A 16,701-nucleotide genomic window follows, 5' to 3' on the forward strand; every position below is an offset into this window, starting at 1 on the left:
GGAGTCAGCACGCAGTGGACTTTCGGTGAGCTGGTGGACGGCCCGGCAGAATCAGAAGGAGATGTGGGTGGTGGAGGATACGGCCGAAGGAGGGCTACAGATCAAGGTGGGGGCGTTCACGGTGCTGACCACCAGGTCATTTGCGTTGGTTGTATAGTATCTTCGGGATGAAGCGTAAGATCCATCGCTAGTTTTTTTTAGTAAGTCGGATGGTGAGATCTTGTGGTGCCATCGCCTACCGCCGAAACCATGCCTGCTGGGGTTGAGATGGCGTTTCCATTCTGGGAGAGGGCCTCGAATGTGAAATATGACATGCAATTGATGATTTATGATGTGATATGTCATTCACTTGGCCTTTTTCGAGACATCGGATATGAAAGCTTGACCAGGGGGTGGGTTTTGGGGCCCCTGAGATAAGGCTTCTCTCCGTTAACTCCGGACACCCCTACCCAACCCTCATTGAGTATTTAAACGCTACCTGTGCCCATGCTGGAGAAGTAGACAAAACACACTCCATTCTCTTCCTACGGTTCTGTAATGACTCAGACAGGACGTCAGGCCGAGCGCCTCTTGCGCCTCACCATCAAACTCTACAAAGGGCAAGCCCGCCAGGGTGGAGAGGGCCACGACTTTGCCCGCGACTACGTGGTCAAAGCGGCCAAGCTGCATGCGAAGCATGGTATCTACGCCTACCAGCAGGTAAGCGCCAATCCAATCCATGTGGCCCAGTATCGCATCCCAACCCCCCCTTCTGACACACAACAATAGTGCTACTCCCCGCCAGCCTATCGGACCTTCGTCGACGAGATGAGCCGCCGCAACAACCGCGGCTGGGTGATTGATGTAGGATATCAGCCCGGCCTCGTCCATTTACCTGGCTGCCATTGAACAACCCCGGAGACTGACGATCGAATACCGATAGGACCACGACGTAACCATCGAATTCTACTTCCGCAGCTTCGAGGAACTCAACAAGGTCAACCACGACCCGGAGTTCCAGGCGCTGCAGGCCAGCGAGGAGCCCTACGTCAACCGGGCGCACACCGTGGTCTCGCTGTCGTGGATCGAGAAGTACGTCGACAATACTGAGGTGGTCAACATCGTGGATGATAGGTCGACCTACCCCGGTTACGATGAGTTGTTGGATCTGTCCACTGCGCTGCCGACGGGATCGGCGGCATGGGCGAAGAAGGAGGACTAGATTTGGGGTGGATCGACCGATCATATTATATCTCCTTAGATTTGATATAATTGAGACTGTGTGTCTTCCGGCCGAACTCGGTTCGTAGTGGAGTCAAGTCGTATTTCCCTCTTGTTTCGCAAACTAGTGCAAGTTCGCTCGGCGTGCGGCGTAGGGTCTGAGGACTACGGCTTCCGTATTCGGGCTTTTGGCATCCCAGCGATTAATATAACTTCCACCAAGCAACACCGACAATTTTACCCATGTACATCATCAACATTGCAACGGTCGCTCCTGTATCTACATACAGCATCGCACCTTCCTTATCCTTTCAATACACTGTACCAACAAAACAAAAAAGACTGACTACGCCTCCACCCCCATGACAGCCACTAACCTGGCCACCGCCCTCCTCTGCCTCGGGCCACTGATGATTTCCGCGGCCTCGCTGGTCTGAGGTTTGAGACCTGGTCGATGATGTGGAAAGCCTGGATTTCGAGTAAAGAGAATACTGGTACGAAGGACTACGAAGCGCTGCATGCATAGTGGGGGCATAAGTTTACGACGATGGTGAAGTTTGATGTGCCTTCTTGGCTGATATTTGCTTGTGCCATAGCAAGCTTTCAAGGATTTTCTTTATTTGGAGGGGTTGTTGAAGGGCATGGGTGAGAGTGTGGGTTGAAGGGAGCACGGGAGGAGAGGTTTGGATGTGGGCAGATATCAAATGTTAGGGTAGTAGGTATGGTGCAGGGATGTGTGGGAAGAGTCGGACACGGAGTGTGAGAGTGGACTCGGATGACATGAGATGGGATGATAACAGGGGTGACATCACACAAGGAAAACTACTGATTGCGAGTGGCTGTAGGAGCTACAGTGAGCTGTGGCTTGAAAAAGAAAAACGCAATTGTGACTTTATCAGAGCAATAAAGCCGGTGGAGTGTGTTTTCTGTGTCGGTTGTCTCATGGAGTTAACAAATCTTATATCCTAAACTCCGTCATACGTGCATGCCACACTGCCAGACACCGATGTTTAATCAAACAACAAGCTTCCTTCACGAGACTCGTGATGCATGCGGGGTGTACTGCACATAACCTTATCTGACTCGGCGAGCGGGAGAGTATTTCGAGGCGTCTCTTGGCCGCGCCTGTACTGAACCACCCAGCGCCTCCGCTCCCAGTATTGACTCGCTTTGCTGCCAGTTTTCACAATCCCATCCAGTCACAGGCCTGTTGTGACTTCTGAACTCGGTGCGCCAGATAAGACTAAGGCCCCATCAGTTCGGCGGTCAGCCCTTGGAGGATCAAGGAGAGAAAACCGGGCGGGTTGATATCCCACACTGAGTCCGAGATCGAGTTGCGCGGTTGTCGCTGTTAGATTTGTTTTTATCATATTAGTTGAGAGGCTAGGCTCGTCTCAAGGAAACAGCAGTAAATCGGGTAATCAACATGGGGTCGAAAGAATTGAAGTGTTTGAGTAGGAGCCGTAGGTGAATTAGGGTTGAGCGTTCTCGTACTTTCAAAACCATGTGGGGCACATCTCCCGGAGTTGCACAGCCACCTTTCTATATCTCACCGTCTCGTTCCACCCCCGCATTAAGCACTTGAGTGTGCCTGCCTTCTCTTCCCAAACTCTCCAACAACTTACCTCCTATCTTCCCCAAAACCCATTAATGGAAGAGGAGTGAACACACCAGAGTGAGCCGTTACTCCAATGGCTCCCTGCGGAAAGAGGAAGTCGAAAGAAACCCTCGTTTGACTTTGTCCTCATGGTCAGGGAAGGTAATTTTCCTCAACAAAAACAAAAAGACTACTTATTTACATCTAACCAGATTATCATGAAGTCCGCCTCATTGCGAACGCATAATTTCGCCACAACTTGAAATAAAGCATGAAGTGATTCGGAATACGACCGAGCAGACGCTCTAGGACCCAATCGACCGACAGAATCGGAGGTAATGTTGCCCGACTCACCGGCACTGTTTGATTGGTGGTAAGGATCGGCAGTAAGCTGGCCGACCACCCGGCGGTGTCAAAGTCGACGACAGAACCGGAAGTATAGATGTCCGACTCCCCGGTGGTGCCAGATCGCCCGTGCGGCAGTTCAAATCACTCGAGGCCATCATGTTCTACTGCAGATGAATAACAGGCCATTCTTAGCTGATTGATTGAGACAGACTTCCAGAGGATGCTGTGTTAAAACACCCTAAGCTGATCGCGCAAAAATGATCTATTGTCAAGAAAGTAAACAAGAATACCTGCTCAACGCGATGGAAGATAGACCGACACGCCTGAAACAAGATCGACTTCCTGACTGCAGATAAGAACGAGAAATATCGGGCGCATTTCTTGCGTACCGGGAGGAGCATCTGTTGAAGACACCAAGCTTCACCAGACGAAAGAATAAGCAAGGCTGAGTATATCACGGTCTGTAGTGGATACTCCGCATTCCTTCGTCCCTCTTGTCGCGGACTATTTAAGACTTGTAGCCCACCCACTTGTAAAAAAATTATCACAAACTCCTAAATTCTTCTGCTACCAGTCATTATTTTATCTCATCACTCTATCCGGGCACCATTCCACTACATCATGCACAATCTCGCGACTGCCGTGAGCGACGGCTTCAGAGGCCGTCGAACGATCTATGCTCTTACCAACGAATCCACAATCTCGGATGAGAGATTAGAAGAACTGATCAACGAGGTGGTCCTACACACCCCTAGTGCCTTCAACAGCCAGGCAACACGCCTCGTGGTTCTACTCAAAGATGAGCATCGGAAGCTATGGGACCTGGCAGCAGAAGTGGCCGCCTCGACAGTGAGCCCGGAGTTGTTTGATAAGCTCTACAAGCCACGGATTGCCATTTACCGTGCTGGATACGGGACTGTAAGTGAGCCCTGCTGATGCGCTTGGCATTACCGTCAATGAGGCCTAATCACCAGGCAATAGGTATTATTCTACGAAGACCCGGTGCCTCTGAAACGCCTCGAGGAAAAATGGCCTATGCTCAGGGATAAATTCCCACAATGTAAGTGACATCAAACCAGAATATTAGAAATACAGTTGTGCTAATTTTGTTCCAGGGTCCGAGCATTCCAATGGCATGCATCAATTTGCACGTAAGTATTGTCGTTGTCTGGAAGATCGATCAACATTCCGCTGACACAACCTAGTTTGGGCCCTCCTGGAGGCAGAAGGGCTGGGATGTAATCTTCAACATTATAGTCCCATGCTGGATGCTCCCATTACTGAGCATTGGAAAGTCCCTGGAAGCTGGAGTCTCAAGGCTCAGTTGGTTTTCGGGAAGCCAACCGGTTCCCCGGTGGAGAAGACCTTTGAGCCTCTAGGCCAGAGAGTATTTTTCCACGGGTAGTTTTCGAGCTACTGGTTACTCTGACATGATACTCCTGTTTTCTAGCTTAAATTTGCTGTCTGTTCAAAGACTACGTGTGTCTATACTTGATATGCATTAGAAGATTACCATTTTTTGTCTTGCTGTCTGAGATTGAAAGTATTGAGTCGAGTGCCCATCCCAGACCATATACTCAGAGTAATCGAAGCAACATTGATGCAGCAGAAACAATTAAATTCGGTGTTGATTCATATTCGACAGTTTGGCCGAGTCTGAATAGGGACCCAGTTCTTGAAATTTCCCTTACTGGAGATGGATCAGAATCCATACCTTGACATCCAAAGAATGCCAATCACGAAGAAGGAGGTAAAATCCAAATTGGGGTGGAATAAAGAATTAACTCATATCAGGCTTTTACACAAGTCTACTGCGTTCATTCATCCAATCTATGTCGAAGTAGAACAGATCTTCGTCCCTTTTCATACCTGTCGCAAAAGGCCGCTTTAACATTCCCGCCACGATATATCATGACTAAACTGACACTACATCGTAAATCCATTCTACAGTCTAGTCCCTCGAGACATCATCGCGTCATGTTTCCCAAGATCAAGAGCAGCCTTCATTGCGGGTCTGCGAGCTGGAGCAACTTGGTAGCTGGGGCTTCGATTGTGATGCATACTGATTGGGTTTGGTAGTCACTTCTGAACAGGGGGGGTACAACCCAATGTGGTTAGCTGACATTCGAATCTAGTATGTACCCCAACGCGCGGCGTGGCTAAATTAATGTCTTATTCTATTAGACCTTGAACACAAGGTAGTACTGATCTGGGAGAGCGAGAGGGGTTGAAGAGATGTTGACCGGCATCGACCAATCATACTGCATCCCACGAGAGCTTTGAAAGTCAATCACTGTTTGTCAGAGTCCTTAAGTGATTAAGAACAACGAAATAGTGTCGATTGATTTGCTAACCATCAAGCTCGTTCTGATACATCAGCACTATTGGCCACAAAGTCAAGTATTATTGCTCTTTACTTGCAACCACATTGGCACAGGTACTGTATATAGAGATTGCAGAAGTGGTGAAGAATCTCCGGGCCTGGAGCAGGCATCGGTCATGTGAATATGCAACTCATTCCGGCGAGCTCCGTCGGCCTCAACAATGCAACAGCAGCTACAAAAACGGCGGAAATGGCCGGTTCAAAATGGAATTAGTGAGTGGCTCACCTCTAGGAGAGCTCGCTAAGAGATCATTACCTTGACCGGTTCGACGAGACATTCTGAAATCACGCTGTTAGTTGAATTACACTGGCATTAGTCGGTCTTCGATACACAGGGAGCAAAGGAACGTTCCACTACCTCCAAGTTCAATGCCTATGAAGACAAAGTTGAGTATCAAATTTTTGAGCCCGGAGAAAGGCTTGCGTACGGTGCTCAGCCCGGTTGAGTTCGCAGAAGACTCACATCACCTGCCCAAGAGTCACGCGAGCTTCGCAGCCCTGCACATACATACTGGGCCAAATCTCTTCCCGGGGGGTGAATAGCTACAGTAAGCCTGGAGGCCAACGACATCTACGAACGGGAAGCGCTGCCCGCGGGTGGATCTCATGCCAGAAGGAAGGTCATCGAGGTAGGTCCTTCCTTGTGGAAGAGCGACGCAGCCGGGCGATGAGCAGTAGCACCCTCATGCGGGGCTATCAATACACGGAAAGCGATAATAGCACGCTCTTGCCTCACTATATCCTGGCAGCGATTTCGAAGACCTGTCGAAGCTAGGCGAGAAGATGACTGACTGCCAATCCACAGGTAGTCCCCACGACCGCGGCGGCAGAGAGAAGATCGAGCTAATATGAATTACTCCCATCCAAGCAAGAATCTTCTTCACTTCATGAATAATTCTAGGTATCCATCCTTCCTGGTTCCATCGGCGGAAGCTTTGTTGTGTGCATAGACTTAGCTATATCGTGCAAAAAAGGTTGGTCGCTTTTCGAACTTCACATGATTTTGTGAAAAAAGAACAAGATCCGAGTATGAAGTTGATAGGTTTTCGCGTGTTTGGATGAGCTTGGATAGTACAACTCTAGATTACGATAAGGTAAACTTTGTCTCAAACATACCAGTGCTGGAGATACTAACTTATAGTAGGTAGAGTAGTAACTTGGCTGCCAAGATCTTCAAACGTACAAGCAGGCTATTAGCCCAATCAGAGTTATGTCTGATTCTATAGCAGAATTGCTTCACTACATTGTTGTATTTATGTGTCTTACACATCCAGAGAATAATTTCTGCATCCAATATCAAGGATTGAGTGATGCTTATAACTAGTATTCGATTGCTATGCTTTTTGGGAACAAATGTAAGAAACACATAGCCAAGAAGCGACAGACAGGTTAAATTTCCTGGCCTCGGCCTAAGTACTTCATCCGTCCTACCTTAAGACGGGTCGACTCCAAGACCCGAAGCCCCACACCCATCCAGGCATGTCCAGAGAAAAGCCAAAAGCACCTCTGGGTGCTCGTCATCCACGGGGGGCGCAAACTCGCTGCGACCCTGGTGCTCCAAGCGCTGCGGCGGGCCGTCCCCGGCCGTGGGCTCAGTGTAGAATCGACAGGAATCCCTGGTCGAGAGAACCCCACCCAGCGGCTTCCCATCGGCTGCGGATGCCGCTGCTGCTGCCGCTGCTTACCGTGCCATTGATCCTGGAGGATCTGCACGGCAGGTGCCCAATCGTTCCTGAGAAGCCTGGCATTCCTGATATGAATCACCACGACAGAGACATGGTCGCCATGCAGGGTGCCGATATCTGCCTCGCCAAGCTCGGTGAACTGGGTGAATGTCTCCGGGAGGCTGAGCATCTTAGGGCTTTTGCTTATTCGACGTATTCCGAGATGCATGACCCGGAGTATGAGGGGTTAGTGGAGTCGAGGAGTTGGCCGGCTCGGCTAATCGAGAGCCCTTAGCCCCTATCTATGCAGTTGTGCTGGGGGCGCGGAAAGGTCTCTTTGTCTGAATGTTTATACATATTTGCCGTGGACTGAAAGAAGTTTTAGGCGGGGAACAAAGGCCTTTGTGAGCATAAGACCCGATTGATCTGGGTCATCGTCATGTTTTGTTCCGGTTTGAGAGATGGGGTAACGCGCCTCGGGAACGGCTGCTGATCAGGGGGTTATATGCATGCGATGGGAAGAATTGTGGATGGTTGGTCTGCTTTGGAGATCACTTGCGTTGGGAGCCGACGTGGGCGCAAGGGTAGCTTGTCAGAGGCCCACCGATCAAATCTGTGTCTGAAGGTCGGGAAATTCCACTCAATACTTGTCAAAAGCCCGTAGCGCTGTGCGTATATGGGCAGAGCTCTACTGTCGAAGAGCCTGCATTAGAAATGATTATTATAGAGCCGGGTGAAGGTGAATTGTCAGTACGGCTATGATAGGCTACAATTTTGGCCCATTTGGATGAAAACTGCGCGAACGGCAATGATTTAAGCATTTGTCGATGGATGGGGTGGAGAAGAGAAACAAAGAGAGTGATATATATCGTGTTCACCTGGAGGTTGAAGATAATAACTGTTCAGGTTTAATTATATTTGTCGGTGGGCAAAGGTAGCATACGATATGACGGAAGATATTTTAGGCGACTGTGTTGTAGTCTCAATACCCCATACAGTCCCGCACAGCTGATCTTTTACTCGATGACATACCTAGTAATGGAAATGCCGGTCATGATGATTTCATAAAGCTCCCTGTCCGAACCTCAGCTGATACTATTATTACTTACCTAGACGACAGGAACTGGGTTCCGCTCACACGCGTCATGATTATCATTATCTGTGTATGGTGACTCGGGAAAGACTTTTTCAATGCACCACCTTCTTTTCTTCCTACAACCATTCCGCCAGCCGCTGCGCCTTTAGTATACGGTATCAGCCAAGAAAGCCTCTCATCTTCCAACACATCTCCTATTTTACAACAATTATACATTCAAAATGTTCGACCCAAGTGACTCTGATCAAGCAGGCGCGGCCATGTTCTTTGTTATCTGGCTGTTCATTGTAGGCAGCTTCATAGCGGTTGCCCCCTTTTTGCTTCTGCTTTTTCCACCTCAGTAAGTAGCTGGCCCTGAGTGATTCCCACCTATAACAATGCAGGATTCAGACGAAGTAAAAGATATGGTGAACACTGACAAGCAGCTGTGTAGGTACCCCCTCCCAAAAGCCGCATGTGCCACCAACACCCAGACTCAGACTGTCTAGTATGGACTGATAGCTGTTCAGGTCACTATTGATGAATGGGGTCGTTTGATAGTGGCGTTTCAGTAGTAGCTGGACTGCGTCTGATTGGTGGTCCGAGGAGGAAGAGGAAGATGATATCGCTTTACATCAGACGGTCACTATGTCTGAGTCTGGACTTGGTTTCATATGGCGTAGAATCCGTTCATTGCTTGGTTCAAGATCGCCTGTTCTACTTGCTCAAATAAGGTCTCTCATTTATCTCTTTGGCTGTCAATGCTCCTTCGTTTGTTTTTCTTTTTGTTTTTTTTTTTGATGTGTTTATGTATCTAATCGTCAAACATGCAAAAGGGTGGGAGAGAACTGTCGGGTATTAGTACCCTTCATCCCACATAAAACTTGTCGAATCTTCATCCCACATAGAATTTGTCGAATCTTCAACCCCAGCCTCAGCCCCAGCTTCAGCTTCATTCCCATAAATATCGCACAGTGCTTCCAAAGCATCCTTGAAGTCTTCCCAATTTTCTTCCAGGTGCAGCTCGCCATACTCGTCCACACCTCCATACTCCCAGCGCAGCGGCGGGCCACAGGTTCCGGACCCAGTGTGGGACTCGATATATATGCGAACACATCCCCTGGCAGCGAGAACACCACCCATTCGCCTGCGGCGAAGAGCTGGGTGCTTTAGCCGGCGGCTCTGCCATACTCCCTGCAGGATTTGCAGGGCCAGCGCCCAATTATCGGCAACGAGCTCGGGGTACTCCACATTCTCAAGCAGTATGACCGCAAGCCAGGTCGCGGAGAGCTTACCGATGCCGCGCAGCTTCTTCTGCTCGGTGAACATGGGGATACGATGGCTATCGTCTGCAGGCTGTGCCATAGCTGTGGAATGTTTTCTGGACTATTTGAAACTTTACTTTGAAGGCGTCGAGTTTGTCCAAGGATGATGGACATGTGGTCTGATAATCTTCTCTGGGATTCGGATGTAGTACCTCAATTTATATCTTCTGTTTGGCGTAGAAAGGTATGACCTTCTCTCGAGTTTAGGACAAAGACGATTGGTCAGTTGAGGGAAACTGTCCCTACATGGTATATGCAGATAAAGGCTTATTTATTGAAGAGTACCATATTGCATAAGTGGACAAACGATGGAATACAATCGTGAAGACTATCGGTAAAGGATATACTTTGAATGCCTCGCTGGGAGACTTTCATCGAGTTTTGACGGCATGGGCTGGTAGAGTGGAAGAAGAACACGTCTTTTGTGCTAGTACAGGACAAGGAATCTTGAAGGAATATGAAGTTGGGATTGACGCGGACGAACCTCAGAGGAGTCTGCCGCAAGGATGACAGCAACAATTACCGGGAAACGCCGCTCACTAACGAATATACAATATGAAAGCTACAGCACAGGCTACATAGCCACCCCCACCAGGAGTATACATCAATCGATGGGATTTATTTATACCATCAGAATGAAAGTTGCTGTAAATACAACCTCGGGTATAAAGATTTTAATTATTTCTAATGTAGGGCTTGATTCCAGCCCACTCTTTGTTCCTGTTTCTTGGCATTTTACAGATCAAAACTCCGAGCCACACACTCCCTAATGAAGTGCGAGTCAAAGTGTGGAATGTGACCATAATTGATTTGGACAAGCGCCCTTGCTATCTTGTCATATCGTTGGGCCGCAATGGCCTTCTGTAATCTACATAGCCGGCTACGCCGGCTCGGGCCGCCGGATCACCTTCCGCCCGTCTGGGTCTCGGGAGATGGAGAGCGCCGGTGCCGCCGGAACGGCTGTGTTTAGCCGAAAAGACGGGAAACTGTTTTTTATTCTCCAGTGCGCTACCTTCACTGATTCTCCAAGTACCATAGCATTATTGTCGTTATGCTCAATCCTGGGAGATATCTATCACAACCTTCTGAGCCGACACTCCCTGGCGCAAAATATCTATGCCTTCTTGAACTTTCTCCAGCCCACCAGGCACAATACGAGGGTCTGGTTTTGCCTGGAACTTCCCCGCTGCCAACGCTTCAGGGATGAATTTCCGCCACACCGCATTGCCCACGTCCAGATCCACCATCCCCGGATCTAAACCGTTGACTGGCATAATATCCGTCAGCATATTCACCGATTGTGATATAGCGGGAAAAAAAGAATCAGCAGACTCACCAAAAACTGCCCTCACGTTCTCCGGCAGCCCGGCCTGCGGCCATAGCATCACCGGGAGCGTTCCTCCCCCTATCCTCCCCAGGATCTGGCCGCATTTCGCCTGAGTATCTGCACTCCCGATGCAGTCCACAACATAATCTCCCTGCCTCAAAAGACTGGCAATCTGATCAATCACGTCGGGGTCCCGGTGATCGAAGGCCTGCGAAGCGCCAAGACTCCGGACAAGATCGTGGTTGGCTTCGCTGGCGGTAGTCAGCACTTCGAGTCCCGACGCGACCGCCAGCTGGATGGCCGAGCTGCCGACCGATGAACTCCCGCCCCAGAGGACAATGCGCTTGCCCGTGCTCTTCGGACTCAGGGAAGGAAAAGGCAGATCCAGCTGCACGTAGAGAGCACTGGCGGCGGTGGACACCGACAGAGGCAGCACGGCCGCGTTGGCGAGAGGCAGGGAGTCTGGAACCTCCGCGACGAGAATCTCCCGCACGGTGGTGTAGAGCTGAAAGCCTGCGTTGGTGGCTTTACGCGTGAGCAATGAGTCGCAATGTCTTGTTTTATGATCAGGTCAGTATTCATTTCGAAGCCGCTGCTGAATAAGCCTTTTTTCTGTTCGGAAAAAAGGGACTTGGGTCGAACGCACCCAATTACTCTTTGCCCGACTTTGAATTGCGTGACCTCAGAGCCAAGCTGCACAATGGTTCCCGCGACATCGTTGCCCCAGATGAATGGGTACTCGAGCTCGAAGTACGGGGTGTCTTGCATCTATCTGGTCGAAGTGGCTTTAGTCACCGCTATTCTCCAAAGATACCTATTATTCTCCACGGCTGGTTGCTCACCTTCCAATCGGTCGGATTGACCGCTGCGTAGGCCACTTGGATCACCACTTCATGCTCATTTGGGCTAGGTGTTGGCCCCGGGCCGACTTGGAGGGATCTGGTGCGAGCCTTGGGCTGCCATGCAGCTTGATTGTTCAAGGATGTCATTGTTATTAGGTTGGAGGGCGTATCAGAATGAATACTTGAGTATTCGATGAAATTTGAAGTGGATTTTGTATACACACAGACGTTGAATCAGGTGCCTTATATATTTATGCCTTGATATGCTGGAGCTTTGGCATTGGTAATCCTATACCGCAATGCGAATGTTGATTAATCACGGAAGGATGTTGATCGCTAAGCATGGCAGCTTGATTTGTCAGGCACACACCAAAGTGAGATCTGTTTACAACTGTGAAAACAGTATTGGCGCCCACAGATGAGCTAGTTCGTAATTCTATGTCGGAACTGTCAGAGGCGGGCCACAACAAGGGCTGCGTGCGTATTATAGTGGTATGGGACGGAACCGACGACTACCGTCAATTGGACGATCCGACCTACAACCTTAAATGCAATGCCCATTATATACAATCTAACACAGTAGTCAACGTGCAATCTTTTAAGCTGGACAGGAATGAACAGCCTTGATGGCACATATGTACGCGATACTCATGCGAACCAAGGTTCCAGCGGGTGAGGGCGCTATCGACCACGAGTGAATTCAGGCCAAGTGCGGTAAGAAGCCGGACGTTACTCCGCTGGTCTAATTATTGTGTATCATTACCGAGGAAGCTATTTTCGACAAGTTGGGCATAGGTTGAATGGTGTCAGGTTAGAGGTGGATGTAACCTCACAAGGGCAAGTCCGCAATCCGGAAGCGCCAGGAATTGGAGGATTCCAGGGCTGAGCGCAAAACCATGAAATTGGAGTCGACCAGTCGACTCAAACGAACCAGTGGCTTCATGTGACGAAACGCCGGGCAACTGGTGGAACTTTTATGCATATAGTAGCAGGATGCCCCAGTCACCTCGATTGACTGTTTGCGACCCGGGAGGAGCCTCGCAACTATGACTTTGTTCGGATAAAGTGCTTGAATCTATCTCTTTGTATATGAAACGATAGTTTGTCACTGGTAGCTTACTACAAGGTCGAAAAGTTGCCATTAACTTCATCTGAATCCTTGTTGTCCACCCAGGAACAATGAAGGCCTTTTTGAGGCGGTGGACTATCATTCTCACTGATATTGCTACTCATCATCTGTATGGATGAGGAATGTGTGAGGTTGAAACTTCGAATTAAGGAATTCAAGCAGATATACTAGATATTTGCTGATCTGATTGAGTTGGTGGTTTTCCGGGAACAGGCAGCCGATCCCCTAACACTAGGCAGAATCATGGATGGAGGGTTGAACTACGGACTTTAGGGTCAAGGTTGCGGGGTCTGCCAAGAGGTCTCGCATACTGACATTCTGAACACACTGTGACACCCTGCAAGGAGACAATGTCCAAAATATTCTGGGTATTCTAGCAAGCTTGGTTCGTGCTAATTAGCCTCCGTGATCATTCGACATTTAGTTTGTAGCTTGATTTGTGTTCGTACTTGCTCGAGACAAGTCAATTTGGGGTCAGACCCTGGATTTATATAATTCAGGCATGCGGTAGATGCTCAACAAAGTGCCGTACAGAAGTACTAGAAAGAAGAGTCTTCTCTTCAGCCCAGAGCTCCTTTCATGTCACCGTGTGATTAATCTACATGCATCCCAAGTGGTCCGGAAGATGGCAGTTGTCACTGACGGGCAATTGGTGTTTCCGTAACACATTTGCGAGCAGGTCAAACATCAATTGGGGCTGTGGTTTAGTGGTATAATATTCCCTTAGCATGGGAGAGGTCCGGGGTTCGATTCCCCGCAGCTCCATCTTTTTTGGTTTCCTCTTTTGTTGGCCTCATCCACATCCACACACTTGACTGCTGTTCATCGTCCGGCACGGGTAAGGTTGTGGACCCGCAAGCCCTAACCCGGCCATAGGTTTGGGAATGGTTTACCGCGGACAGCATACTCGCTCGCCAGACCATGATACGGCCGAAGACACGAGTAGCATCTTTCAAATCCGTCAAGCACAGTCACATGTGGGGAGAGCAGTTCCCGCATCGTATTGCTTCCCTTGAGCTGGTGGAACAAGAGACGACCCGACTTGCAGCAAATCGCGACGTTCACCGAGGATGTCTCTTTCGACAACGTCATCGCGGAAGGATTCATCTCCCGATAACGCGCAGGGGACAGAGAGGATTTCGAGACTCAGTCCTTGATAGGCGACGCGAGCCCTGTCACCACTCATATCACAGCCTGGGGGAGATTTGGTTGCTATAGACGTGCCAAATGATAAGAAACATGGATGCCTCGAGCTCGGTGGGAACACGTCGCGCCCTAATGCTATTCCCATGGAGAATGTCCATTGGCAAGTTCTGAAGGCACTGCACGATGTCTGGACTTCTAACCTGCACATTCGTGTCCTGCCATAAGACAGCAACAAGTGTACTTGCGTGGGACGACCAGAAGATGCGTCTGCAGTCGACAGGCTTCACACTCGTATTCGTGACACAAACCATTTCTGGGGCATCTAATCTCCAGACTTGAAGGTCACTGATGGAGCTTAGTATCTAGCACAGATATGGTGGTTGCGTTGAGTGCTCTGACTGGACCCGGGAGGGGTATGGTGGTTGCATGGGTGTAGGTGTTTGAAAATACCTAAAGATAACTTGAGATATGTTAGTCATAGTTGCCGGAATTGCGGAGGTCAGTACACTCACGCTGCTCATAGGCAAGTCGCAAGTCAACTGGAATCAGGATGAATATATGATGAGCTCCTGCCCAGCTCTACCCGCGTAATCAATTATAAACCAACAGCAATAGCAGAAATTCCAGTCAACAGGTATCGAGAACACCGCTTCTCGTGATGTCTATGTCTAGGCGTCCTCTTTCATTTGAGGCCTCCTGAGACCAGTCTAGCCATTTCTATAGCACAGTTGATATGAAAATCTAGTCATTGATCGTCGTCCAAACAATCAAATGACGATCCGAATGATTAGAAATCATACCGCCTCTGAGTAAATCCACAGCGCTTAAGATCCCAGGAGCGTTATTATTCAGCCACCTCCTAAGGATCCAGGCCGTCGTAATCTGGCCCACGCCTTCTCAACCAAAGCTCGAATCGAGATCCGCCACTCCACGAGAATCACGCACACCGCCAGCAAGGGCACCGTGACGGCCACCCAGATCCAGATATCCAGAGGCCCTTGTCCAAACTGCTTGAAGTTCATCCCGAACACCGAGGTGACAAATGAGATCGGCAGGAAGATGAAAGTCAACCGGTTGGTCAGCTTGGTCAGCTGCCCGACCAGCCGCGATTCTTCCGCCATACGCCTGGATTCAGCGATGGAGAAGTTGCCCATTATTGTCGCCTTCCCACTGTCGCACAGCTCAATTAATACCTGAGCCTCTGCGGCGAGGAAGTCCAGGTCGCGCCGTTTCAGGGTCAACATGCTTTCTCGTGAGGGGAACATCCCATGGGTTCGTGGAGCGAGGGGGCTGCCGGGACAGTCAGGGTCCAGCGCCTGGCCCAGTGAGCGGAAGTGTGCAGCCCATCGGACCAGGACGGTCTTCGTATACTCGAAGTTTGAGATATCCTCCATGTTCAATGAGGCCACGTCTATGGTCTGGGTGCGATGCATGGCCTGCGTGATGTCCTTGCGCAGCATGTTCAGGTACTGCATCGCCGCGACGGACTGGAACGTGAACAGCTCCTCGAGCGCGAGGACAGGGTCCTGCTGCACGGCACTCCACTCGAGCGTGTGTCCATAGTCAGTAGCCAAGACCGATAAGGCTTGCACGCTGCTCCCTAGACTGCCACAGGCTTTGCTTCTCGAGCCCGGTGGTTGGGTGTCAAGTTGCTTCTCGAAGAACACCGGGCAGCACTCGAGAGCACCGGCCACGTTCAGGAAAGCGTTCACGTCAGGGACGGGAATGTAGTTCGAGATATCATCGCTGGCTGCATCGCTCCACACTATGACTGGGGGTTTCACACTAATCGTAAGCTTCCAGCTTCTCAACATTTCACACGCACACAAGACGTGGTTAGTGTGGTCCCTTACTCTTCGATGCTTCGCCGTCTGTCCGCACACAGACGGTAATGGCATGCTCCAGCACCATCGCCTCGCCACTATGAATGTTGACCCCGCGCACAATCGTCTGACCCGCAGGAGTGCCTGTCCGCCCGAAAAAGCTCTTGGACTTTTGTCGCAGCAGCTCCGCACATGCAAAGCGAGCCTGCTGGAGATCTTCTGCCGGAACAAACCGACCCTCATGCCCAGTGAATACGATGCATGGCACCAAGATCTGAATAAACTGCTGGGATCGGGAAGGTATACTGGGAATCGCGTACCAATCTCTCTGCCCGGTCGGCAAGAAGTCGAGATGCCTGTGTAAGAATCGATGATCGATACCGTATCGCGTCACTACCGCGTTTAGCCACTGCGGCGAAGGATATCCGGTGAGGAAGATGAGCTCAGCCTGTTTGTCTTCACCAGCAGATTGGAACTGAGACACCTCTTGATATACCCGGGGGTCTGGCTGTTCGGGATGGGCAAGAGAGTACGAGTAGAGAAAGATATTGTCGCTCCGCGCAGATGAGACGGCCGCTCGATCGGGAAGATATTGTAGGGAAGGCTTCTGAGAAGGCTGATCGAGATAGCTTGCCAAGTGGCCCATGTAGGCAACTGAGTGTAGTGAATTGCGATTCAGAGACCGGACTCGTGATCGCAAGAATCGAGCTCCACCGTTGTCGGGAGGCTCGTCGTATTCGTGCTCCTGCTCAACTGCTGGCAGGTTCGTCATGTCTCTGTGCCCATCGTCTCATAAAGTTGTACCGAACTCACGTCTTTTATTGTCATGTGTAGTGACTCTA

General features: G+C 49.9%; 5 protein-coding genes and 1 non-coding gene across 6 annotated transcripts; 3 read left to right on the plus strand and 3 right to left on the minus strand.

The window, feature by feature from the left end:
- Positions 1-522: 522 nt before the first annotated feature.
- Positions 523-1,201, plus strand: BO66DRAFT_429384 (uncharacterized protein; the record flags this gene model as incomplete). Its single annotated transcript, XM_025650453.1, has 3 exons — positions 523-699; positions 769-843; positions 923-1,201. The coding sequence occupies exons 1-3, from the start codon at positions 538-540 to the stop codon at positions 1,199-1,201; spliced, it is 516 nt and encodes a 171-aa protein (XP_025503121.1). The 5' UTR covers positions 523-537.
- A 2,508-nt stretch (positions 1,202-3,709) lies between these two features.
- BO66DRAFT_421018 (putative fatty acid repression mutant protein) lies at positions 3,710-4,550 on the plus strand (the record flags this gene model as incomplete). The annotated part of the gene is made up of 4 exons (XM_025649924.1): positions 3,710-4,063; positions 4,127-4,205; positions 4,261-4,296; positions 4,351-4,550. Exons 1-4 carry the CDS (start codon positions 3,767-3,769, stop codon positions 4,548-4,550), a joined length of 612 nt encoding a protein of 203 aa, XP_025503122.1. The 5' UTR covers positions 3,710-3,766.
- Positions 4,551-6,960: 2,410 nt separating this feature from the next.
- Positions 6,961-7,382, minus strand: BO66DRAFT_439370 (uncharacterized protein; the record flags this gene model as incomplete). Its single annotated transcript, XM_025651147.1, has 2 exons — positions 6,961-7,181; positions 7,214-7,382. The coding sequence occupies 2 exons, from the start codon at positions 7,380-7,382 to the stop codon at positions 6,961-6,963; spliced, it is 390 nt and encodes a 129-aa protein (XP_025503123.1).
- Positions 7,383-9,125: 1,743 nt separating this feature from the next.
- BO66DRAFT_439371 (uncharacterized protein) lies at positions 9,126-9,632 on the minus strand (the record flags this gene model as incomplete). Its single annotated transcript, XM_025651148.1, has 1 exon — positions 9,126-9,632. The coding sequence occupies one exon, from the start codon at positions 9,630-9,632 to the stop codon at positions 9,126-9,128; it is 507 nt and encodes a 168-aa protein (XP_025503124.1).
- A 1,015-nt stretch (positions 9,633-10,647) lies between these two features.
- On the minus strand, positions 10,648-11,908 carry BO66DRAFT_375884 (zinc-binding alcohol dehydrogenase family protein; the record flags this gene model as incomplete). The annotated part of the gene is made up of 4 exons (XM_025645674.1): positions 10,648-10,859; positions 10,929-11,473; positions 11,566-11,687; positions 11,762-11,908. The coding sequence occupies 4 exons, from the start codon at positions 11,906-11,908 to the stop codon at positions 10,648-10,650; spliced, it is 1,026 nt and encodes a 341-aa protein (XP_025503125.1).
- Positions 11,909-13,583: 1,675 nt separating this feature from the next.
- BO66DRAFT_t187 lies at positions 13,584-13,655 on the plus strand. Its single transcript has one exon. It is a non-coding gene; the product is annotated as a tRNA-Ala (tRNA).
- The last annotated feature ends 3,046 nt before the right edge of the window (positions 13,656-16,701 follow it).

Source organism: Aspergillus aculeatinus (genome assembly GCF_003184765.1).
Source record: "Aspergillus aculeatinus CBS 121060 unplaced genomic scaffold BO66scaffold_29, whole genome shotgun sequence".
In the NCBI taxonomy this organism is placed as follows: domain Eukaryota; kingdom Fungi; phylum Ascomycota; class Eurotiomycetes; order Eurotiales; family Aspergillaceae; genus Aspergillus; species Aspergillus aculeatinus.